This window comes from Cynoglossus semilaevis, chromosome 15 (assembly GCF_000523025.1).
Source record: "Cynoglossus semilaevis isolate Cse_v1.0 chromosome 15, Cse_v1.0, whole genome shotgun sequence".
Taxonomy (NCBI): domain Eukaryota; kingdom Metazoa; phylum Chordata; class Actinopteri; order Pleuronectiformes; family Cynoglossidae; genus Cynoglossus; species Cynoglossus semilaevis.
This window is the reverse complement of record NC_024321.1, coordinates 17,431,370-17,457,034: the sequence shown is the minus strand read 5'-3', so window position 1 is coordinate 17,457,034 and position 25,665 is coordinate 17,431,370. Positions and strand designations below refer to the sequence as shown.

The 25,665-nt window shown below is 41.7% G+C and overlaps 3 protein-coding genes across 5 annotated transcripts in view; 2 read left to right on the top strand and 1 right to left on the bottom strand.

Annotated features, from left to right (window-relative positions):
* The window catches only part of cdh23 (cadherin-related 23), an 85,858-nt gene extending 75,857 nt beyond the window's left edge, over window positions 1-10,001 (top strand). Inside the window, 23 exon segments of the mRNA XM_025062894.1 lie at window positions 258-716; window positions 809-925; window positions 1,130-1,354; window positions 1,447-1,616; window positions 2,232-2,369; window positions 2,652-2,771; window positions 2,893-3,070; window positions 3,409-3,620; window positions 3,742-3,936; window positions 4,015-4,128; window positions 4,452-4,581; window positions 4,864-5,127; window positions 5,214-5,375; window positions 5,524-5,780; window positions 6,128-6,225; window positions 6,322-6,442; window positions 6,522-6,601; window positions 6,717-6,757; window positions 6,845-6,905; window positions 6,997-7,126; window positions 7,211-7,330; window positions 7,539-7,649; window positions 8,009-10,001. Coding sequence (XP_024918662.1) covers window positions 258-716; window positions 809-925; window positions 1,130-1,354; window positions 1,447-1,616; window positions 2,232-2,369; window positions 2,652-2,771; window positions 2,893-3,070; window positions 3,409-3,620; window positions 3,742-3,936; window positions 4,015-4,128; window positions 4,452-4,581; window positions 4,864-5,127; window positions 5,214-5,375; window positions 5,524-5,780; window positions 6,128-6,225; window positions 6,322-6,442; window positions 6,522-6,601; window positions 6,717-6,757; window positions 6,845-6,905; window positions 6,997-7,126; window positions 7,211-7,330; window positions 7,539-7,649; window positions 8,009-8,350 — 3,845 coding nt within the window. The 3' untranslated portion in view covers window positions 8,351-10,001.
* A 130-nt stretch (window positions 10,002-10,131) lies between these two features.
* eif3s6ip (eukaryotic translation initiation factor 3, subunit 6 interacting protein) lies at window positions 10,132-14,395 on the bottom strand. The gene is made up of 15 exons (XM_008327571.3): window positions 14,238-14,395; window positions 13,922-13,952; window positions 13,571-13,781; window positions 13,329-13,408; window positions 12,920-12,981; window positions 12,754-12,823; window positions 12,594-12,667; window positions 12,292-12,463; window positions 12,048-12,202; window positions 11,778-11,948; window positions 11,451-11,584; window positions 10,869-11,042; window positions 10,585-10,774; window positions 10,393-10,473; window positions 10,132-10,290 (listed from the first exon to the last, which is right to left on the bottom strand). Exons 1-15 carry the CDS (start codon window positions 14,268-14,270, stop codon window positions 10,213-10,215), a joined length of 1,716 nt encoding a protein of 571 aa, XP_008325793.1. The 5' UTR covers window positions 14,271-14,395; the 3' UTR covers window positions 10,132-10,212.
* The window catches only part of smoc2 (SPARC related modular calcium binding 2), a 23,176-nt gene continuing 11,226 nt past the window's right edge, over window positions 13,716-25,665 (top strand). Inside the window, exons 1-6 of one of the 3 annotated variants that reach the window (XM_017039561.2) lie at window positions 13,716-13,828; window positions 15,542-16,078; window positions 21,840-22,002; window positions 23,925-24,031; window positions 24,298-24,397; window positions 25,159-25,203. In XM_017039561.2, the coding sequence (XP_016895050.1) occupies window positions 16,004-16,078; window positions 21,840-22,002; window positions 23,925-24,031; window positions 24,298-24,397; window positions 25,159-25,203 (490 nt within the window). In that variant the 5' untranslated portion in view covers window positions 13,716-13,828; window positions 15,542-16,003. Of the gene's footprint in view, window positions 13,829-15,380; window positions 16,079-21,839; window positions 22,003-23,924; window positions 24,032-24,297; window positions 24,398-25,158; window positions 25,204-25,665 lie in introns of those variants that run through there. The other 2 variants (XM_017039562.2, XM_008327572.3) reach the window with 2 other exon arrangements.

The window sequence follows — 25,665 nt, the reverse complement described above, 5'->3', positions numbered from 1 at the left end:
CAAGACTTGTCCAAGAGAACGCTATGCAGTCGTTCTCAGGAAATGTATAATATCAGCCAGGCAATAAATACAACTTTGCCAAAGGTTTTGTACATTTGTACAAGTAATCGAAGGTTAGCTCAAAATGGCTAACTGTTAGCAAAAAGACAATTACATAATTTATGATTGCCAAGAAAATGTGTAGAACCATTTATAATGGCAATACTTCCTGGTGGAGTAGCAACATGTACATCTGTATAATATTTGTCTTTTTTCAGGAGTTGTGGTGACTCAGCTGTCTGCCACTGACGCAGACTCTGGCTCTAACGGCTGGCTGACGTACCGTCTGGAAAGTGGCGCTCAGGACCGTTTCGTTGTGGAGCCACTTTCTGGTGCCGTCATGGTTGGCAACAATACCCTCGACAGAGAAGATCGCGCTTCCTATCGCCTGGTCGTCATGGCCACAGATAGGGGCACACCCCCCCTGTCTGGCACAGCCATGCTGACAATCATCTTGGACGATGTAAACGACTCACGGCCCAGCTTCAAGAACTCCGTGACCATGATAAGTGTCAACGAGTCCACGCCTCCTGGTGTTGTGGTGGCCACGCTGACAGCTGAGGATCCAGATCTGAATCCCCGGCTGGAGTACTACATCATCTCAGTGGAGGCAAAGGATGATGGGAACAATCCAGTTGAAGGGCTGCAGGAGTCCTTTGGCATCGATCTACACACTGGTCAGTCACTTATCATGGCATGTACAGTTCACTGTAAGTAAAACTAAACAAAAATAGTGAGGTACAGTAACACTCTGTTTTGTGAATTTCAGGTGCAGTGTTTGTACGGAACCCCCTGAACAGAGAGCTCGTGGCTACATTTGAGATTATTGTGTCTGTACATGACAACGCCAGCGAAGTCATTGACAAGTCAGGGAGTGTCCCGAACGGTATGGCCGAACATCTGCCTTTATCTTTTAATATGACCAATTCTATCATGAGTATATTATCTTCTCGGCACACCAAACCACCCAGACCTTGTATTTTTATTTTAATCTACGATCTGCTCAACCTAAAAGATGTTAATGAATCCCGCTCACTACCCTGACTCAATTCTACTGTTTTCTTTTTTGTTTTTTCTCTCCTCTCTTCAGCGAGACTCACCATCAATGTGTTGGATGTAAATGACAACGCTCCTCGCTTCCGGCCATTTGGTGTGACAAACTTTACAGAGAAGATTCTGGAAGGCGCTCAGCCAGGCACAACTCTATTGTCAGTGTCAGCCGTGGACCCAGATAAAGGTCCCAACGGACAAGTCATTTACCAGCTGCTTCACCTGCCACGAGGGGAATACGTGAGACTGGAGGACCCATCTATTGGTATGAGAAGGCTCCTGTTGGCTGCAGGTTACAGGTTAGCATTCAAAATGCTTATATCAAACAACAAAGTAACACTTTTCTCTGTGTTTCAGGTAAAATAGTAGCCAATAAGACTGTGGATTTTGAGCAGATACAGTGGCTGAATTTTACTATAAGGGCCCAGGACCATGGTTCTCCTCCCAGGATTGCTGAGCTGCCAGTTTACCTGCGCATCGTGGATGTGAACGATAACAACCCCGTCTTCCTACAGCCCTCATACCAGGTAGGCAATGAGCTGCTAACAAAAGGAACAGACCATTTTAATGTGCTCTAATAGAGAAAACAGTGACAGTGAGCCAGCATGCACTCAGAGGAAGCTAAATGGAACTCAGCCATTACTAATTTGATTATCTACGCATCAACCTTTCCTGCTGGGAACTCTAAAATAAACGCCATGCAAAATGCTTCTTGCTATTTTAATGTGTTTGAGGTCTTTGAGTGTCTAAATATATATATATATATATATATTTATACTGTTGTTGGTATATGAAAACTCACAATGCAAATTAGAAATTACACCAAAGAAAAGACATAGTTCATCATTAAAGAAATAAAGATTTTTATTTAGTTTCATACACAGTATATTGTATGTGTCTATACGTATATTTATGTGTATATGTATGTGTGTTGGTGTGTGTATTTAAACAACATATTCTTGTGTAAAATATGGATAAAAGATAAACAGAGTAAAAAAAATACTTAAAAAAAAGTAAATAATAATAGTAATAATAATAATAGTAATGTAAAGTAAACAGAGTCTTCTTGTCTTATTGTATAAATTATAAACATTATTTTTTCCATGTCACTAACTAAGGTATGTGTCTATGTTCATTTACAGGAGCCTGTGTTTGAAAACGAGAACCTGGGCACCACCGTTGTTCGCGTCAGTGCCAAAGACGCTGATTCCGGCCTCTTTGCTGTCATTGAGTACAGCCTGGTAGACGGAGAAGGTAAATTTGGCATCATACCTAGCACGGTAAGTCACCACAACCGTACCGCAGCTTTAAACTGTGGAAAACGATCGCTTTCAGCTCCTGTCCCGTTTTCATCATCATTAGTGCCCGGTGTCATCACTGAAGTAAATCCTACCCAGAAATGACAGTAGAAGTAAATGGTTGAGTTTTAATACTAGATCATCTAAATATTTGCACTCCGCGCTCTGTTTCTGTCACGCACCAGACATGAGTTTTGTTTAAAGTGTCACTACTTGTCAAAACTTGTTCTTCCTTCCCTAATTATTTCTCCTTCTCTGTGTCAGGGGGAGATATACATTCTCTCTCCTCTTGACAGAGAGACAAAAGACCATTACACTCTAACTGCAGTGGCTCGTGACAACCCTGGTAGCATCCCCAGCAACAGACGAGAGAACTCTGTCCAGGTAAAGATCAGTGGATGTAGTGACAGAGAGGAAGCCCTCTCAGCCTCTGACTTTGAACCTCATGCCACGTTCAGTCTCAGTGTGTTCATCTGATTCATCACTGCTTGTTGACAAACATTAGGTCCTGGTAACGGTCCTGGACATCAACGACTATCGGCCGCGCTTCACAGAGAGAGTGTACAACACCAGCGTGTTTGAGAATGAGCCCAGCGGCACATCTGTGATCACAGTCAAAGCCATTGATCTGGACGAAGGAGAGAACGGTGCAGTTCTCTACTCCATGTTGGGAGCTCACTCAGGTGAGATTGGATGATGGGAGCCAAAAAGAATCGCCTTTTACTCAGCTGTTACACGCACTTAACAAAAATAAAAAGAAATGCCCAAAATACACAGAGTTAATTTGATGACTGTTGCACTTCTCCCAGTGCTTCAAAAAATGACTCTAATAAATGACATGAACAGATCTTCAGGTTAAGGTTAAGTGTTAAAAGGTAGATGATGTAACCAACTCCTCACAAGCCTTTAGAAAGGCATATGTTCTATCCTGATTCTTTGTTAAATCAAACCTATAGTGTGCAGGAAGTTGTTACTGAAATACCCCCTGTGATCTTTGACCTTTATGCCTCTTTCCTTCTAGATGCCTTTATCCTGGACCCAATCGCTGGACTGGTCCGGTCTCGCCGTCTGCTTCAGTCTTCTGAGCGATTCAACCTGACTGTGGTGGCCACTGACCAGGGGCGCCCCCCACTGTGGGGCACCGCAGACCTGATCATCTCAGTTATAGACGTCAATGACAACAGACCTGTGTTTGTCAGACCAGCTAATGGAACCATCATCCATATTTCTGAGGTATCAGAGATTTTTCTTTTCACTTTTTATAAACCCTTCTTCCTATGCAGTACTTAGTTTCACAGTACCTTCATTTGATGAAGTTCAAACACTCACTCTTTGCCCTTCCTGCTTGTCGTAGGAGCAGCCTCCTGGTCTCCCAGTGTATGAAGTCTATGCAACAGATTCTGACGAGGGTGTGAATGGAGAGGTCCGTTATTCCTTCCTACAGACCGGAGCAGGAAACAGAGACTGGGAAAACTTCCACATCGATCCCTTTTCCGGAGTCATTACGACAACAGTAAAAATGGACAGAGAAAAACAGGCCCTTCATATCGTGAGTCCACTGGGCAGTTTGTTCAGTTCATGTCCACCACTGTGCAGCCAGGTCACTGACTCCAAACCTCTCTCTCAGCTTATTATTGTTGCCCGTGACATGGGCCAACCAGTGCCTTATGAGACCACGCAGCCTCTGCAGGTGGCGCTGTTGGACATTGACGACAATGAACCTGTCTTCCTTAAACCACCGGTATGTGGTGTGAATGTGTCTGAATGGATGTTTATTTCTGTTTAAATTGATTATAATTTTTTTACCCCCATATTAGCTTTATAAGTCACTGAGTTTCCAGTTTCCCTTTGAGTTTATCCCAGTCTATGGTGAGATAACTGTCTTTGGCAGTTGAAAATCTCATGGAAAAATCCTGGAAAAATATTTTAGCTTTGTAATTAATACATGATTTACACCATCTTGATTTCCTGCATTTATGTTTTAAGAACATCTTAATCCTACATTTGTGTTATTGCTGTGAATAAAGTGTTTCCATGGTTCTGTTTGTGGTGCACACACATCAGCGAGGCGGCATGCCTTACCAACTGTTGAAGGTGCCTGAGCACTCTCCTCCAGGGACAGTGGTGGGGAACATAACCAGAGCGGTGGACGCTGATGAGGGCTCTAATGCTGTGGTGTACTACTTCATCGCAGGTGAGGCTGCAACACTGGGACTAGTTTGTTACGCTGCTGTTTATGAGCAAAATGGAACCAATAAGTGTTAACAATGTAGCTGAAGTCTTTCAAATGTCTGAGGAATTTGTGTCAGCAGCTTATCTCACTGAGTTGAGATTGAAGTCCTCATTGTTGAAAAGATAAGAAGCACAAATGAAGATGTTTAAATGAATTCATCTGTCTTTGTCTTTGTGTTTAAAACTGAAACGTTGTTTTCTTCTTTGATGGCTAATCATAAATCCTTTCCATCGTTTCCTGCAGGAGGAAACAGCGACGGCAACTTTGGCTTGAGTCTAGACGGAGAGTTGAAGTTGTTTAAGGATCTGGACAGGGAGGAGATCCCGGTCTACTCCATCGTGATCAAGGCTACCAGCAACAAAAGCTGGACTCCTCCCAGGGGTCAGAGGACATTACAGAATAGAGCACTTGACCCTGCCAGTGACCCCAGCCTGCTAGAAGTCCACATTCAACTGGAAGACATCAATGACCAGAAACCACGCTTCATGAAGGCAGAGTACACTGCAGGTCTCCTGTGTTTTAGCTTGGACTGAAGTGATCTATTGGTCGGAGTGAAGCACTCGTCACTACGTCTGTGTGTTTTTCTGTTTCAGGCGTAGCAGCAAATGCCAAAGTGGGTTCAGAGTTGATCAAGGTTGTAGCTCTGGACAATGACATTGGAAACAACAGTGTGGTGCAGTACCACATTGTTACAATACGATACTACCAGTCACAGAGCAATGACAGTGAGGATGTTGGCAGCATCTTTATTATTGGTACGTGTCATATATATAATGTACTGTTACATAGCTGCTATTTTTAAGTGTTTCATTTCATGTTCTATCAGAAACATAGACACTGAACTGTTTTTTTCTACTTTATTTGTATTGTTGACTGTCATCATCTGTGTCTTGACTCCCGCAGGTTTGACCGACGGCATGATCAGAACCTACGACCTTTTCACAGCCTACGATCCTGGCTACTTTTCACTGGAGATTTTGGCCTGCGATTATGCCGGACACTGCACAACCACCAACGTGAACATATACATTCTCCGCGATGACCAAAGAGTCAAGATCGTCTTTAATGATATTCCCGATTTTGTCCGTGAGAATCAGGAAGATTTCATCAACTTGCTGTCCAACATCACAGGAGCGACGGTCAACTTAGACGACATTCAAGTTTGTCGTTTTTTTTTTTATTATATCAATTGTGTTTACGTGTATGGCCACACAGCAATGTTAGGTTCAATGGCTGTTTCAAAATAATATGAACCTCATCAAGTATAAGTCGAAAGTGCAGTTTATGTTTATATACAATATATGCATATACAGTACATGACTTTTCCATTGCCGATATGCAGATAAACTGCTTGCTCATACACACACCTCATCTCAGCATCATTGACTAAGTATTGGCCACATTGGTTATTTTCTATTATAGTAAAAAGGAATTCAAACCATGAATTTTTGTACATTTGTACATTCTATTTTCTTTGTCTAACTCGTTTGTCTCACACGTTTCCTAGTTACATGTGGACAAGAAAGGCAGGGTGAATTATGCTCAGACTGACATGTTGATCCACGTGGTCAACAATCAGACCAACACTATTCTAGATGTCGAAAGGTATCTTTAAAGTACAGTGCAGAACATTATGACTCCTGAGTATTTGGCACGTCCGTTGTGGTGACCATTTTTTCACCTGGTGTTCCATTTCTGCAGAGTAATTCAGATGATCGACGAGAACAAGGAGCAGCTGAGAAACCTGTTCAGAACATACAACGTGGTGGATGTTCAGCCTGCCGTAGGTGATAAGCTACCTGATGACATCACCACACTACAGGTATGTAACGCTGTATGAGAACCCTACCGACATTTTGGGATTTTTGTAACTCGTCCTCTTTTTTTGTTTACTTTTGCAGCTGGTGATCATCATCCTAGCCGTGTTGCTGTGCTTGGCAGGAATTCTGTTTGTGACAATGAACTGGCATTACCGTAGAGTGTAAGTCATTTAGCATTTCTTATGGTCATCACTGAATCACTGCAGTCTGTTGATGGAAGCAGCAGCATTATGTCTTTGAACTCCTGCTTGACGTGTGACTCATGCTGTGTTCCAGACACCAGAGGAAACTCAAAGCCATTGTTGCAGGATCGACAGGTGATGAGTCAACGTCAGCTGTTAATGTAAAGATGGGCTTTTATCATGTGATGGTTAAATATGATTCTTTTTCTCTGCCACCTATAGGGAACCAGGGTCTGATGGACATCCTAGACATGCCCAACACTAACAAGTACTCTTTCGAGGGGTGAGAGAAATGACAGGAAACCCATAAAAGCTTGTTTAATGACCACACATTTCCTCATGTTTCTATTGATAATGTGTATTTGTGTCTGTAGAGCAAACCCAGTGTGGTTGGATCCATTCTGTCGCAACCTGGAGCTGGCCGCCCAGGCTGACCATGAAGATGACCTGCCGGAGAACCTGAGTGAGATAACTGACTTGTGGAACAGCCCAGCACGGACTCATGTCAGTACTAGGATAAAACTCTTATTACAAGCTACAAGTATTGTTACATTTCCAGTATTTTTTATATCAATATTTTCCTCCCAGGGAACATTTGGTCGAGAGCCTCAGGCCAAGCCAGAGGATGATAGCTACCTGCGGGCAGCCATTCAAGAGTATGACAACATTGCTAAACTTGGCCAAATCATGAGGGAGGGCCCCATCAAGGTAAGACTCATCTATTTGCTATCATCATTTGGAAACACACTGGGGGACAATGGTAGAAAACTGACCTCACCTCCAGTCAGTTTTGGTGAGAAGATAGAAAATGTCCAGATAATCAGATTCCTGCCGTCTGCTCTGTTTTATGACCACGGCTGAAGTGAGTTTTGTGGAGATGACAGACTGTGTTTAAACCTAACTGCTGTCCTGTCAGGGCTCCCTGCTGAAGGTGGTCCTGGATGATTACCTGAGGCTGAAAAAGCTCTTTGCAGCTCGGCTCGTCACTGTGTCCACCAGTCAGGGAGATCTCTCGTCAGTTACGGAGGTGGGCTCAGGAAAGGCGACGATTTATTTGCATCTGCCTCTCCTGTCTGGCAACGATGAAGAGTGAACTTGCATTCTTTGATTCCCTCTTTGGACGTTCTGTCAGCTGCTTTGGTGTGGGACCAGTCTGTGGGACTGAGTCTTTTCTCCACTCTATTTTCTTGATGCTTTTCGCAAATTTTTCCTGCATCCAATTTTTGGATCTTCTCCTTTCTAGTACTAGCTTATGTTTTCAGATTTCCTTTTCCGGAGTTTTCACCTACAAAGACTTTCAGACTGTTTAACTGTTGTTTCAACACGCAGCTTTATTTGTTCTCATTCTGACAATTCTTCTCTTTCTTCTTTTCTATCGTCCTAAAGCTCATCCAGAGCGACCTCGACGAAGATGAGGACGAACGGCTGGGTATGGGTGGTGGCCGCGGTACTTTGCGCTTTAAGCACAAACTTCCTGTGGAACTTAAGGGCCCTGAAGGTGTCCACGTGGTGCACGGCAGCACAGGTACCCTCCTGACGTCAGATCTCAGCAGCCTGCCGGAGGATGACCAGCGGGCTCTGGCACGTTCTCTGGAGGCACTGAATGCTGACAGGGGGCTTTACAGCGAGCGAAATGCCCGCACAGAATCCGCCAAGTCCACCCCGATGCACCGCCACAAGGACGGAGACACGATCTCGCAGAGTCCCCTGGAGATCACGGAGTTATGACTAGCCGAGGCCTCGCTGGTCTGAGCGCAGTCATGGCTTGTGTGTGTCCTTGTACCTCCACACGACCACCCAGGTGAGCGAGGGCGGTGGGAGGGGTGTATGTAGTCTAGGGTCAGCCAACCTCAGTGGACCAGTGAGTCCTCTGGTTGGAGAATTTGTTCTCAGTTGGTTGAATTGGATCTTGTGTTGAAGATGGTGCCTCAGGAGAGACAGCTTCCTTGATCTGCTTGGTGGACAAAATGGCCAGGACACTGATTTTAGTGAGGAAAAAAATCAACTGTTGACAAAAACTCTTATCCAAAGAGTAGAGCGGAAATAATTTAGGCACTCCCTGTGGGAGGAGCTCGAGCTCACCGTGACCTTAAAATTGGTACAAAGTTATACCTGGACTGCAAACACTGATGCAAATGCATACACACACTCAGACCAGCAGGTGGCCACTTTGGAAACAAAGAGCTAATGAGACATTTTCCTCCTCACATCCTTCATGTGTTCCATTCAGTGCTGAAGAAGTGATTCAGGATCAGACGACCATTCTGATATTAACGGTTTTAATATTCGTAAAATTATCGACTAATTTAATTCGAGCCGAAGCACATTGACTTATTTCCCAAGTGGCGTTTTTGCTGTGAATTTTTACACCTGGGGGAAAATGATTTCAGTTTTGTTGAATGATAACAGTACTGTATTTGTATGATGGAGAGAAAAACATTTCTGGAGTCCTGGTCAAACCTCTTCAAACATACTACACATAGACAGGACAACAGTGATCATACAGACTATAGGTGTTTTTTAAGCATGATCTCACAGGTTTGTGAGAGGAGGAAAAAAAGAAACCTCTAAATAATGGACTTTCCCTTTTGATTAATTTGATATTAAGCAGTGTTGGCAAAATCCTTGAAAACGTGTAAATAGAATTTACATAAATATGATTTATCCAGATTTTTTATACACATTAAGATGGCATCATGCCCAGAGACTTTCACTGCCACCCAAGGGAGTAAGAGTCATGCTCAAAATGAGCAGCATTTGCTTTATTTTTTTATTTTACAGAAAATGTGCTGGAATCTAAAGATATTTTTGAAGAAAAACGCAGGCTTACCAAAACAGGAAGCAAATAAAACTGGATGTTTGTAGTATATGTGCTGTATGTGTTGCTATGGTGACATACATTATGTCGTTCTATTTTTCATTTATGTGGCAAAGACATCATTTCTGATGAGTGGTGTGTTTTTAATTTTTATATTCTCATTTTTGTAAGTTTTTATTCTTTTGTTATCACCAGCTCTGAGGTCTTTGTTGGGAAATGTTGTTGGATGAAATGTGACAATAAAAGATTTATGCAACAATCTGTGGAGAACAATCTGCGTTCTCTGTGGAATGATGGAGAATCTGGTATTAATGTGCAGCAGATACAAAAGACGAGCCAAACATTAAAGCTGTAGGAATCTAAGAAACCTTAATGACCCGTGAAACTAAATATTTATCCCCTGGACAGTTACAATGACTTCCTCTGTTTGGACTTCTATTGTACTCACAGGTCCAATTTCAACAAACAATTCAAAACAGAGTGACCTTCAGTAGTAATGTGTCTTGTGCTGAGACTATAATATGGTTTGGCTGGACTTGGAAAAATAACATTAACCTTGCACGTTTACAAAACACTTTTTTATTATTTAGTTTTCAACTGTGTGTGGTTCCGCATCGTGAGGATTTAGCAAATGCTGCCACCTTGTGGTTGTGGAAGATTACGAGTGGAAGAAAAAAAAAAAAAAAAAGTCTTAGGCAAACAATTCCAGCTTTTATTTGTTACATAGAAAATGTTCAATAATTAAGTGGGATGCAGAGTCAGCTGTTACTGTTCACACTCCTCGACTTGCGGTGCTCCCTGATCCTCCAGTGGAGCCAGTGACACTCATCTTCTTCAGCGTCCTGTTCAACTGAAGGGAGAGAGAAGGTAAAACAATTATAACAATGTTAAGAAAATTAATTGCCAGGGTTTAACTGTCTGTTCTGATATTCTGTTTCAGGTCAACACTTACCTCCTCAAACTTGTGGATTTGTCTGATGAAAAAGTCTCCATATCGCCGAGCGACTTTAGTGTCAGCGATGTGGATCATGTCCTGTGGAGAGAAACATCGATGTTCTCTTATCTACTGTTTCACTGTGAGACTTCATGTCACCAGTTAACTGTCTGTGACAGAATCCTAAAGACAAATTAAGACTGAACCCACCTTGTCGATGTAAAAGTCAACCTCAGAAGCAGACTGGAACTCTCCATCCAGAGCTGAAATGCCACTGGTCCACACCAGGTTCTTCATTTTGTGCTTGAAGACCAGCAGTTGAATGCGGAACTCTTGCTCACTCATGTCCAGGAATCCTGCCAACTTGGCTACTGGCATGGTGGTGTAGAGCTTCAGGAAACTGAGACAGTTCACCGTGCATTAGTTGGACGGCCTGTTGTTGATTTGCACTCTTATTTTAATTACGATGTGTACATTTCAGTAGCGTGGTCTACCTGCGGATGGTGGAAAGCTGAGCTTGCTGCTGCACTTCCTCAGCAAAGACTTTCAGCTGCTGCTGGAAAGGTTCTTTGTGGTAGTTGGGGTGGACGTTGTCGTAGTTTGGGACGACGGGTGACAAGAACTTTGGACAGGCGAAGCTGAACAGCTCCTCAAACACCTGCAGGTCTCTAAGTGTGAAACAAGTTATTTCTTAAAATTAGGTGTGTAAGTCTTAAGAGTTTTCTGGCAGGCATTCCAGCAGTATATGATTTGGTTACAGAACAAATAGCTATGGGACTACTACTATACTTCTGTGTTTAATGCTTGGATCACTTGCACCGTCAGGATTTTTTGTGGATAAGAACATGCCAAATAAACATCACCCTTTACCTTAACTTTTCTGGCTTGCTGTACACAGTCCTCTGAATGTCATTGACACTTTAGGTTGGGTTTCTATTACCACAAACATGTGTCTCCTAAACAACGATGTTGTCACTTTAAACAATATAGCAGTAATACTAAATATAAATAAAATTAGACTTTCTGTGTAGTTAACACAGGCAGCTAAACATAAAGTGAGAAAAGCTCTTCTTTACCCCTTCTGCATTCGCAGCATCTTGTCTCCATACTTCTCCCTCAGCTGGGTGTGGATGCTCTCGTCAATGCGCATTGGATACATGGTTAAAGCGATGGCCAGCAGACCGTGCATCTGCTCATTTTGTTTATTGATCTACAAATTAAAATACAAGATAAATAATGTCATGCTTGAAACCTTGCAGTGGAGATATTTTGACAGTATATATACAGTATTAAGGTTATTATTTTTAGAGACAAATTCTACACATAAATGTTTCACAGACATTAATGGTGACAATTGTTTTTAAGCAGACAAACAGTGATGAATGAGCCCTGCTCTGACTGACCATTTCATATTTATATGTTGACCTCTGGAACATGTTTCTTGTTCTCTGGATGTAGAGCAGGATGTTGGCAAACACTCGAATGGAATCCTGGTAGCGCCTCATCATCAGGTAGGCAAAACCCACATAGTAGTACGTGGTGACCTGGCACTCGGGTACACGTGAGTACATACTCTGAGAAATGAAAAGCAGAATAAACAAATATTTAAATTATTCTGACTGATAAAACACATTTGTCTCTTAGTGCATTTGTAGCTCTAAAGAACATATTACCTTCTTGTTGAGTTCAATGTTCTCCAGCACTTTGATGGCCTGGTAATAATCCCCTAGTAGGGAGTGAAGCCTGAGGAGTCCAACCAAGCTGAAGTAACCCAACATCTTGTACAAGGAGTGACGTCCATATTCTCCAGCCACAGTCTCTGGGTCGCCTTTGACATGTGCAGCATACATTTAGTTTTTGAAACAAAGAGTGAGTAGACGAGCGCACTTGTTAAATATAAAAACACAGAAACCCCACCTCCACTGGTGTACACCTCAAGCTGACGGTTGATGTTGCTCTTGTCGACTAGTGAATGGAGAACATTAAGAACACTGTGAACATTCCAGATCTTTGGGTTATTCCTCAGGAATTCAATTTCCTCCTCCGTCTTCTTGGCCGTCTTACAGCGATACTGGCTGAAGGACTGGAACTAAATAGAATTATTTGTGTTAACAACATCTTAACAAACCTTCATGAGCTGTTGAGCAGGTTTCAACCATCACCTCTTTGTAACAATGGGAGCTTCAGCTACCAGTATGAGCCAATATAACTGACTGTACCTGATAGATGAACTCATCAATGATGTCCCAAAGCCACTGGTTTGGCAGCTCCAATGGGGCGGGGCCATCAGCATCTGTATACAAAGTAAAATAAACTTTTAGCTTACATTTTACCAACTACTTCACACTAATAACAAAAACACAGAATGTTATAACTTACTCAGAATATAGTTGAAGAGGTTGCAGTAATTGTAGTATGACTCAAATCTTTGCTCCAATGTTGGTCCCCCCTAATTTTTTAACAAAACGTGTTATAGATTCAGAAAAAAAAGGATGGACCACAAAATTAAGCTGACATGGAGAATTTACACTAAACAGTTACTTACGCTGACTTTGGCATAGATGTGCCTGTAGTACAGCTCCTTATAAAGGATCAGGAACACAGCATCTGTACACACAGAAATGTCTAAGTATTGTTGTCTATTATAATAACATATGCCAGTCAATTAAAACTATTCTCAACAGAGGTGAATAATACATTTTCCAGGTTTGTTTGCTTTGATTCTAAAAATGGCATATGTATAAATATAATGAAAAACAAATAGTACAGTTGCTACAAATATAAATAGTATATTTTCTCTACTCAATAATACATAAATGGACAATAAAAAGTAAAAACATTAGCAGGTAAACAAAACTACTAAGGAGAACTTATTGGTTAGAATTAATAAAAACAAAAGGTTTTGTGATGAAAGTGATATGGGGTTAACTTTACAAAAAGTATTATACACTGACCGCTGCCAACAAGTGATGCAATGGCTTCTGCTTCTGGCCATGGAGACGTCTTGAAGAAACGGTCAGTCAACTTGTTCCAACTACCAAGAGATAAATATATATATATATATAAATAAATATATTTATAAATATATTTATAAAATTTGTAATTGTATAAATATATTATAAAATTATATTTATAAAGTCATAACACTCTAAGCTAGAGTCCCAGTTAAACACGTTATCATCAGTGTGTAGGTTACCTGTTCTCATAAACATCCTGGATCTCATAGATCTTTTGCTCAATACTCTCACTGGAGACACGATTGGACTGCAGCTCATACACCTTCTGATCAATCAAATCTGAGATGGTTTTATGGAAATACTGCAGGAAGTTTTTGATGACCTCTGGAATGACATGGTAGGTCTGCTGCTCATACTGCCTCTCATAAGCCAGATCTGCCTTAGGATCACCTGCATCAAGAAGAATGGAGAGGAAGAGACAGTGCTGTGACTGTGCGGTGAGTACAAGGACACGTACGGTTTGCTTGTGTAAAGACCTTCAAAAACAGTTTGTGTGTCTTGTTTTACTGAGAATAAAACTGTAAACTCACCAGTGTGCAGGTCGTAGTCGTATGGGTCATACTGTGGAGAAAGAGAATGCATTTATCACAACGGAAATGTATACTTTAATAGATTAGTTCATTTTGCCTTCTATATTTGTGTATAATAGTAGCATATAGAATGTAAACTGGACACTTGACACGGGGGTAGTAGGATGTCATTACATCAGCTGTACAGTATTGTTAAAACTACATCATCGAGAGCAACCGTGGCTTTACAGCTAGCAATGCTACACTAAGCTAAGGCTAATAACGTATCTACGTTATAACACATAAACGCTGTTATATTATATAAACTTGAACATACAGTTGCAGTGGCCTCCTCCTCTTCGTGATACATTTTGTTTGCCGTTGTTAAAATTTTTATTTACTAAAACAAAAGCGACGATGTATTTATTCGGTTAGCTAACGCAGCTAAACCACGCAGCCGGCGTTGGAGTCCCCTGAAAACGGAAGGAAGATGTTATGACGTATAGCGGGAAAAGGAAAAAATAGCAATAAAGCATTATGGGAACTAGAGTCTTTACCCACCTACACACAACCCTCAACTTGAAAATGATTTACATGTAGTGGTGTTTCACTATGGAGGCTTTTATCACAGTTCTGGTGTAAAAACAAAAAAGGCAAACACAATGATAATAGCAATTCAAACTTTATTAAATAAATTAGATGCCTTAAGTTTCCACAGATGTATATATTATCAATAAGCTATGTGTGTGCAATAAGACTGCAAACACCTTAAGGATAGTCATATAGCCTGGACAAATTATTCTCAGAGATAACTTTATTATCCAAGAACATGAAAGAATGTTTTTTACGTTGACAAATTCAACTCTTCCTGATTTTATTTCCTGATTAAAATTTTGTGTTTTTGCAATTAAAAACCACTAAATGTTTAAGACATGCAATTTAAAAGAAATTAGCTTTTTTTTCCCTGAATAAACTGTGTTTAAAAAAGTTCATTTGTAGGTGATGTAATTAGAGGTATATATATCTAGTAAAAGTGAATTTACTTATTTAAAAATAGATAGCCCCAAAGATCAGGGTTAGGGTGACCAACCAGTATGATTGGATTGTTTTTTTAGTCGGATTTCTGTTTCTAACTGTTTCTTGTGTATATTTTATTTATTTAGCAACGTTTGGACTCTCCCGGTCATAGTTATTTCTTTAAGCCCATGTCGAATATACAGAATAATCTGTTGAATACTACTTGTACTTGTACTACTTGTATCCACCGTTAGGTGGCGTTATAACCGCAACACATCACTCCGGATGTGAGTTTAACCTCAAAAACTTTCAAAGTTATTAGATCGATGTCCAGATAAATGTATTTATTACATGCACAGCCGACTTTGACACTTTGAACTGTTTGAAAAAAATCATATCTTATTTAACCTATTTAGCTGTGTTTTCTTCTGTAGTTTCTGCACAGCGTTTTGATACAATGAGGCGGAGAGGGAATTGTGAAGGAGGTGGTGGGGGCGTGTGGTGGGTGTCATACAGCAGCAGTGTTTGAGCGCGCACTCCCGGTCTATAACACACTACAGTTACTTGTCTCATCCAAACTTCACTGCCGACACACCATCCTGACATCCTTCTCTGAAACAGCAGGGCTCGTGGTTGGATAGACTGAGAGGTGAAGAATACCTGAGGACTTCAGCACGCGTACCTGCAGCAACTGGACTCTCTCTGAACCAACCTACCAACATAAACCGACCTGGAAGCTGTCTGCTCCGACAAAGGATCAAACACACAAAACTAGGTGTTGAGGTGGATATCAGAACTTGGACTGGAAAAGAGAAGAAGAGACCTGGAGTGAGGGAGAAGGTCAGGGACACGGGGGGTAATCGTACTGCTAGAAATAAGCAGAGGGGCTGCCCAAACCAGGGAAACGAAGTGAAATAAACCAGCATCCCCTGCTCGAACACTTGCATTTTCACAAGAACTATTGAGGGATTAAGATATTTTAGTCTTTCTACGATAAGACTGGTTCGATTTGGTGACCCCTGGACACCAAGGGCTTAAACTTTGGCCGTGCGTAATTCGGAGAGTTTGCCTCTGCGCTGCGTCAGGATGCGCGTCAGTCCGCTCCTAGTTTTACTGTGCCTGCTCTGCGCAGGAGGCGCGCAGAGGTTCTCCGCTCTCACGGTAGGTACAGCTACAGTTCAGCTGCCCGAACACATCATTTTGAATGTAAGTTTATAAATGCATTATGTGTTTATGCATTTTGTGCGTAAAGATATATCGGAGAATGGCCAGTGTTTGTGCCATTCATGAGAGTTCTGGTTCCTTCCACACTGTATCTACGCTGACAAAGCAGCCACCTTCCCTGTGAAGAGATAACTCTTTTCATACCTGTCTGCATCACACCGACTTCTTCACCAAGTTCAGAAAGAAATGCACCCTTTTAGCCAATAAAGTAAACCATCAGGTCCCGGATCAAGTGCAGCTTCTATTATGAAGACATAATTGCAGAGAGAGGAATGTGCACTGTCAGAGTCTTCCCCACATTATTTACAGGCTAAAGTGACAACCACCTCTTCCAGTAGTGTTATTTATGATCTGGGTAAAGATGCTTTAATTTCCAACTGGAAACAAACGGCCATGAGTTGTTAACCTGCAGGTAAAGGGTCATAGATCTTTTCTCCCTGATGGCACTATGAAGTTGTGGAATGTGGGAGAAGTGTCTCTGTGAGCATTGCTGCACTACAAGGCTTACTTTTACAAGAACGTATGTGAGTGTGGTACATTGTGTTGGGGTCGTAATAATATTTACCCAGCAGCTCATACAGCTGTCGTTGTGCTTGGCTGAGACAGAATCCAGTATGTCGTAGAAATTACGACAAGGAGGAAAAACAATTCCGCACTGTGGTTTTTTTATACATTGTTTTATAGGAAAAGCACATGTAGTCCCACTATTTTCACAGATATTTGTGGGAGATTAATGGCCTATAGTTTAAATGATAGGATATTTTTAAGAGCTTGTAACCACGTCAGTTTTCAGTCAAACAGGCAGTAAAATAGATGTGATATTTGCCCAGATTATTCACAATGGAGTATGTCTGTAATTTATGGAAGTTATAGAAAAAGACAAGGGAATCAAACATAAGCTGCCTCTCATTCAAACCTGCTCTTCTATTTAAGTATAACATATGGGCTCTATTGGCCCTTGTGTTTTTATAAAACTGTGCACCTGCCCGAGTGGCCTTTCACACCGACTGTTTCCCCTTTTAACATCTTTCACAGCCATTAAACGGCTTTTCTTTGATTGAGTTAGTAGCCTGTTTAAAGGCTGTCACTTTCTTCCCTTTCCACCATGCTGGAAACTAATGATCCCCTTTGCATCCTATAGCATCCATGCAGGAAAACTCCTGCCAAGGCCATTTAACACATTTGCCGCAGCTCTCAGTTGGGGCCCCCATTGACCCTACGGGGCTGTGGTGTGAGGGGCCTCTTGGGGTGCTGGAAGTGGGCCTCCCAGCCCAGAAGACCCTTATCAACCTACAATGTGCTCTCTGCTGGAGGCTTGCCTCCTTCGTACTCCATTCAATCCCACAATGCAGTAGAGCCAAGAGGAGGTAATAGGATTTGATGTGTATGCTGGTTGGTTCTGGAAAAAAAAAGTTTCTTTGCACTCCACCCGTCTTGCCCTCCCTCACCCGTCTCTTATTCTTTTGCCAAACTCTTGTATTATTTGAGCAGATGCAAAAAGCATCTTCCAAGAGTGGTCACACAAAGAAAGGGGATATAATGAAAGGAAAGAGAGCAAAGTGAATAGAAAGAAACAGAGAGAATGGGAGAGGCAGCTGTCTTGAAGTAGAAAGAAAAGAGTTTAAGCAATAAATGGATTTGAGTCACAGTATGTGTTCAGTCTTGTTTGAATCTTTGAAATGAATGAGGGTGGAAGTTTGTTCTATGTCGATGAATCGAAGGTCACTCAGTGACTCTATACTGTGTTATTGAGCATTATGATGATGCTGCCTTAAAGAGGCTGGAATGAGACATCAGGGGAGTGTCAAGGCTCTCCCATGGCTTAGCCATATATCACCGCAGATGAATGCACAGAGAGCTCCGCAGCAAAGTACCATTAAAAGGAAGTGATTCTGTGAACATCATCATCTCTTTATGCTTACTGCTTTCACTAGTTTTCTAACCTTTTTAAATAATTTAGATGCAGTCAACTCTGCCTGACCATGCACTTGGGTGGCTGATTTCATGGGTGGTCAATTTCATAAAAAGACATTTAGAAATGTGTGTGTTTTTATGAGAGATTTGTCATCATCTTGCTGGTACTTGGCACTCTGTCTCATATATGTATTGTACCATGATGCTGAGCTGCATAATCGTTCTGTTTGAGTTGTCAATCTAGTGGCTGGCAAGAACTGGTTCTGATAATGCTCGTGGGGTGTAAGCACTTAGGGTGGCCAGTGTGGGCTGTGGTGCGGCTAGTGGTCGACTGTTAAGCTTGGCTAGACACATTAAGCCACCATAGAGTTTGTGAACTTGTGCACAACCATCCTCTAACCATCTTGTCTCATTTGCTGAATATTATGTTCGGGGGGTGAACCATGAGAGACACTGGAGAGGAGAGTGGGGGGGGATCAACACCGCTGAAAGATGCCCTTATTTTGGCATTTCTAGGGACAGGAAAGGAGTGAAAGGATGGAGCAAAACATGGGCTACATGTTTTACTTAGGTCACTTGGTTGGAATCAGTTCATTAGATCAAGATTTGAGGTTTGAGTTATGTCTATAAAAACAACGGCTGCCAAAAGATTACTCACGATTATTTGTGATTAATGGACATATAACAGAAGCACAAAGAGCAGCAGGTACATGTTTGTGTTGAACACCTGTTTGGATTTGTGACTAATCCAGATGATGATGAAAAGAAAAATATGTGATGTACGATAAGTAAGAATAACTAATGTAAATGATTGTGCTTCACAGAAATCATCATTACTGTGGAATGTGTTGCGAGTTGCAACATTCAAAACACTGGTGAAGCACTTGTCCTCAACATTTATCAGACTTTAGTCTCTCTCACAGTCCATTTGGCAGTTGTGTCCATCCTTCACTGCTCTGCACTCAGTGAGGCTGGTCTGATTCAAGCTGGGCGTCTGACCTGAAGTTGAAGCCTCCGTGAACCCATGCTGGGAGTTGAGATGATATTTTAAACCCAAGTGTAAATTAGAATATGTGTTTAGACTGCGTATTAGAGCAACAATATTCAGATCTTCATCTTGGACACTATTTATTAGAGCAACAACAAGTCAAAGCACAGTTGGAAGTATTAGAAATGCAGTGTGTCAATGAAGGTCAATGAAGGCCAAAGTAAAACTCGTAGCTATTTATCAGTCATTTTTATATGTAACAATTCAGTTTAAGGTGAAGTTTGCATAAAATTCCAACAGTGAAAACCTTAGAAGTCCTTGGAAAGAAGAGTTAGTGAAAAAAAAGACTCAATCCAAACATCTTCTTTTCTCTCCCTGCGGCTGCTCTCTCTATGTGTTTGAACGGGCCTCATCTATCTGATCCCCCTACCTGGATTTATGAGTAGAACTGACAGAGGGGGCTGTATCCACCCCCATCCAAGGGCAACACCTCCTTTCCTATCAGTCTTTTCCCAGGTGCATGTAGCCCTGAAGCCCTATTAGTCTGAAAGCTGAGGGCTGCCACCAAACCTAATCTCTCACTTCGGTTGTGGGATGTCAGACATAAAATTTCTGTTATTGCCAATGGCCCCGCCCACTTCCCCCCTGGATAGATGGCCTTTCTTCCTCTCTGCTTTGCCATGCCCATTCTTTTGATAGTGAAACTGACTCTTGTGCCTTATCCTAAAAGACAGGGTTTGGAATCTTTGCTTTGCGCTGAAAATTGAATGGGAAACCCACCATGTGTATGAGTATTAGTGTAGAACAGAAAGTTGTTCAGGTATATTTGAGCAGGGAAGTTATGAAAAAGATACAAAACAAAAGAACAAAAGAACAGCACTGAATACATGCAGTCTTTTTTTTTAAGTCTTTTATTATAAGAGAGGGAAAAACGTTCTGAAAGGTTCTCCTTTTTTTGGAAAAAGAGCACCTGCGTTGACAAAGTTCTCTTTTCTGAAAGCTCACACTGTAGCAGAATGAAGCCTATTGACATGAAGTTTATTCAGTCAGCCTATCATTCACAATTCCCTTAATTCATTGTTGCAGTCACAGCTTGTTGCCAGCCCGACACCACCGCTGCACAGCCTCATTGTGTGGCCTGGTGAGTAGATTTTTATACAATGGTGGTAGCTACAATGGTGGCATTGACACAGGTGATCCGATGCTTTCAGCCAGAAGTCTTTTTTTTCATGGCTAAAACATCCTGAGGAGGGACTCCAGGTGAATACCTGTGCAGGTGTTGGCACAGACAAAGACATGATGAAATGTCACTCAAGCTCCATCCACTAAGACGAACCGTGGCTGCAGCCTGACAGGCCTGTAGTAGCAGGGGCTCTTTGTTGTAAGGCTGTAATGTATTATAAGCATCACAAACATGGTTTAAAACTGAGATAAGTGTGTATAGTTTTGGAAGTTTACTTAGTTTATTAAATGAATAACCTCTTGTTATATTAAACCATGCATATACCAAATCCAGTCCGGATGGATGAGCCAGATTTCAGAATAGATGCAAAAGACATTTTTGTCATTGGAAACTTTTATTTGTCAACACAATTTTTATCACAATTTCGAATTAACCCCTTTTATTCACTTAAACATCTATCTCTGCCAGTATGGATGGATTGTAGTTTACTTAACTTTCTTAATTTTAAAGAGCCGTGACATTGTACACTAAATATGGTGAAAATGTTATGGTACTGGCCGTTGTTGCATTAGAATCAGCCACGTGACTGTTAGACCTCTTACTTGACTTTGCTGCTGCATCAAAAAAACACTTCACTGTAATATGCACAGAAGAGCCGTAGATCAGTGTCAAAGAGAAACACCATTCAGTTCTGTGTGCTGGTGTTCACCTGGATCCACAGACAATGGAAACATATTCTGTGGTTTCTGTCTGTTTATGGGAAAACAGATGTTGGATTCTACATGCCAGAGATGAAAAAGACCATCCAGACTGTTATCACCAAAGCAGCAAAGACAGTATCTGTCATGGAATGGGGTTTCTTTAGTCATGTGGGATCTGCATATGACGGTAAACGTCGGGCATCATTCTGCACAAAAGAATGGGTTTGTACCATGTGACCAGGGTCCTTGACTGGGCTGTCCATGTGTGTCTTCTACTGAAATGGTCTGGTGCCTCAGAGGAGATTCAGTGACCACTGACCGAAGAATTCAAATGCAGAATTCTTAGTTTATTTGAAGAAAAAAAGGGCATTAGAATAAGGCACAATAGGCCCCAGTAGTAAACCGTCCTTTGTCCCAAAGTAAGTATTCTCTTAAATAATAAAAACAAACACCATAAGTATTTATTTTGCTGTTTAACCCAATCATGGATTTTAATTTTTTATTTCTATTATTATTTTTCAAACAAGATCAAGTTTTGATGTATTTCTATTTTTTCTGTTTTTAGAATTTATGGTTTTGTTCAAGAATGGTTTGCTTGCATTTTATTGAGCTGCAGTTGTTTTAGTAAATATTGTAAAATGTTTTTTATGCTAATGTGATTTCATTCTAAGTTAATTGATGTGAAGGGGACCAGTTTGTCCCCTCTTATTTATGCAGCATTCTCTCCGGCTCTTGAGGAAGATGACACCAGTTGTCCTGCAGCTCTTTTCTCCCTAAAACCTCAGCATAATGACACCTGTTGTCAAAGATTAAGATGTTGTGGTGCAGAGTTTACTGGTTTACTGAAAACAGCTCATTTAGTAAATGTTGTCTGTGCTCATCAACCCCTCCACCCCCTCACCCCCCATTCAGTTCCTGCGGGTGGACCAGGATAAGGAGTGCAACATGGAATGCAGCGGAGCTCCTCGCAAACCTCTGTGTGCCTCTGATGGCAGGACTTTCACATCTCGCTGCGAGTTCCAACGGGCCAAGTGTCGTGACCCCCAGCTAGAGGTCATCCGAGGGCCATGCAAAGGTTAGGTCACGAGTCACACTTCAGCGCCGCCTGACGCTCCTGAATGTGAAGACAAGGTCCAAGTAGCACCTTGTGGGTTTAATTATTTTAGCATAATTGATTTTCTGAGTGCTGGGCAGACAAGTGGGGTTGACACACTGAGAGTGGGTGGGGGTGGGGCTTACTTCTGCATGGCAGGTTTCATCATTTCACTTTCACACAATTTGTACTAATCAAGGAATCATACATTGATATGTCAAACTGAGTCAGTATGCAGAGAAGGGAGCATTCATGAAATAAGTTGACAAGAATTGATGGTCTCCTTTCAAATATAGATGTGAAGCTGTGCACACATAGAACAAGAGGAAATTAGAGTTAGAAAGCATCAGGGTGAAGCAGAGCCGCTGAGGTCAGGCAGCTTCCAGAGTCCCACATTGTTACCATGGAAAGAAAAGGCCCCGACACCCTGATGCTTCAGCCATGATTCCTCTCAGCCCGCCCTCCTCCCCGTCTCTTTACTAGTTTGCTGCTATACAGACTGGGGACAATGCATCATTCTGACATATTAAAGCATCAGAATCTCTGATTCACGGACTCCGAGCAAAAGAGTTTGCTCAAAAAGAAGTCTCATATGTTGAAAAAGAACTTCCACAATTTTATACCCATGCTGTGTTTCTATGGGAACGTCTCTAAGCGGACATCTGGATATGGCCGACAGCAGCGGGGAACAGAATAGAGGATTCCCACCAGGACGCTGAAAGAGACAAGAGTCTATGTATGCGTTAATAACCGAGTGTGTATAGGGGTTTGGACCCCCTTCCACTTGTGGATAGCCGGGTGAAAGACGCAGCAGCATAAGTGCCGATAAAGAACCCCAGATTAACTAAAAAGTCAGAACTGTCTTTTAAGCACAGAGATGGGGATTGTGTAAAGATGCTATGCCTGGCACCACATTTGTTTTCTATCAGACGATTCAAGTCATCTGTCATTTTTTCCAGTCAGCTTTTTTTGGTAGGAGACCCCTGGAGAAGGATGATGGTTTTGGGTTTTTCCACTGAAGCTAACTTTAGCCCCATTCACTTTGCTGTTATGCCCTGTCCGGAACACCCAGCATCTTTCCCTTTCTCTTCTCTCCCATGACAGTGACACACACACACACCAGACGGGGAAAAAACATGACTCACTGATTTAATGGGATTTCAACCTGCCTGCTTGATGAGCACTTTGTTTCAGTTATTGGGTCACAATGGGTTACCATTAAACCAGCTGCTGTTCAATAACTCTTGACAGTTTACACAGCTGGTACTGTTAGTCAGGTGAGGCAGCTGTGGAATGATAGACTGAGCTGTCTTTGACAGGGGGACGTGAAAAGGATTAAGTGACTAGAGTGGAAGTCCCATTGAAAACCATTTCCCATTCATGGGAGAGTAAATGGAAAAAATTCCATTGGACACTTCATTGTTGATCTCTAATTTAGATCAATAGTGACAGTTTAGGCTCAACTGAGAAATGTCTAGGCTTAGGAGGACGCTTGGACGCACTCTGAGACATTGAGGAAGGGTCAAGTTTTCCTTGTGCATCAGCCCTTTTCTTAGGTGCCTGGAATGTCCTACAGTAGCAGCACGAGCTGCTTCACTCAGTAATGGCTTTACCATCAGGCGCTGTGGAGGCTTGCCTGACCTATTCCTAATAAGACCAGTGCTGTTGGTTCTATTCCCAGCCACACGAGTATCTGCTGCTGCTGAAATGTCTTGAAATATTTCCTTTCTGACTCTCCACACGTTTTGCTTTCATTCTTCATCATCTGTGAGATTCAACATCCTCCGCTGACTTTTTAAGGGTCGGTTTCATAGTTGTGCTGCATAAGAAAATAGTTGAGCTGTGGGTTGAATCATGGGTTTCTGTGATGTGTAGCGATTGTAGTGATTTGTGGTGTTCCTCAGATACGTCCAGATGTGTAGCAGAGAAGAAGTACACAGAGCAGCAGGCCAAGAAGGTCTTCCCACAGGTCTTTGTGCCTGTCTGTAATCCCGATGGTACATACAGTGAGGTAAAAACAACTTTTAATTTTTATTTGATTATACAGTATTTTTGTTATTATTTTGTGCAGATTTATGTAAAACCTGGAATGTTAAGAAATTGTTTGTTTCTATTATAAATCAGGCGAAATCGAGCTAAATTTGTATTAATTAATACAGCATTTCTCCTGAAACCAGCAGTCGTCTAGTGTTCTTCTGGTGCTTCAGTTAGCGCCCCAGTTAGCGACATCATTTTTCCTTCACGCGGTCCATGGTTAACACACTATTATGATTGCAGATTCAGTGCCACAGCTACACTGGATACTGCTGGTGTGTCACACCTAACGGCAGACCCATCAGTGGCTCAGCAGTGGCCAATAAAAAACCACGATGTCAAGGTAGGTACAAAAATAAAATCAACCCTCAATTCACTTTACAATGGTAAAACTGTAACGAGTCCACAGTTCACTGCACGAGTACAGACAATTCATTTTTCAATAAAGCCCCGTGTTTGACATTTTAAATGGCCAATTTGTAGTCAGCTGTGGTTTCTGTAACTTTATGAGGCAATGATGATACATTCAATTCCGTACCACAAAGCATGACAGTCTGTGTGTGTGTGTGTGTGTGTGTGTGTGAGTGTTTGAGGGGGGTGTACTTTTAAGTCCTGTGGGAAAATGGTAGGAGCTGGACTGAGGGCCACAGGGTAGGACTACTGAGAATTGCTCAAGGCACAAAGCCCAAGTGTAAATAAACCAAGGAGAAAATCCTTGCTCCATAGTTGAGCAACAAAACAAACTGTAAGCATTGTATTCTGTGTTCTTACAGTATGGCGTCTGCCAAACAATCAATAACCAATGCCACATGTCGCCCCGTGCTTCTCAAATGCAGTCTAGAAAGCTGTGTTGAATGAGCCTTTATGGCTTCATGTGTTACATCCCCATTCATACACAGTAAGAGACAAAAAAAGTTCATTTTTCCAACAGTTGTTTTTCACTCTCTTGTGCTTGTTTGTTGTTGTGGCACAGAGCAAGTCAGACAAAGATTTACTGTATCATTTATTTTTATCTCAACACATGAAAACCTTTTGAAGTGGTGTTTTTTTTTTTCTTTTTCTTTCTTTCTTTTTTTTAAATAATTTGAACATGTTTCTTGTCAGGGTCAAAACAAGAGAGAGCGACAACCAGAGAGCCAGGTAAAGCAGGTGAGACTGCAATATAAGGAGGTTGTTGTTGTTGAGCCTTTATTAATATGTGCATGTGTGTGTCCATGTTAATTCATGTGCATGTGTGTACCATTCTATTCATGCATGTACATGTTGGTGTGCATTTGATTCTCTGTCTGCCTTCTGTGTCAGAATGTAGCAGGCGCGTCTCCTGTTACGGCTTGTCTTCCTAATATTTTATCAGTGTGAGGCTGATTTAAAAAAAGAAAAATGATTCTTATTGAGAAACATGTCTAAAGAAAAAGATTGTGGTGAGTTTTAAACCCACACAGCTAGAAGCGTCAGTGCCTGTAACTGCTGTTGTCCTTACCAGGCAGCCAAACATCCTGGAGGCAGCCACAGTGGAGCAACACTGACACATCACAAACTCTGATCTAACTTTACCTCCTTTTGTGTTCATTCTTTTTCAGCACTGCTGTCCAAAATATCCTGGGAAATATT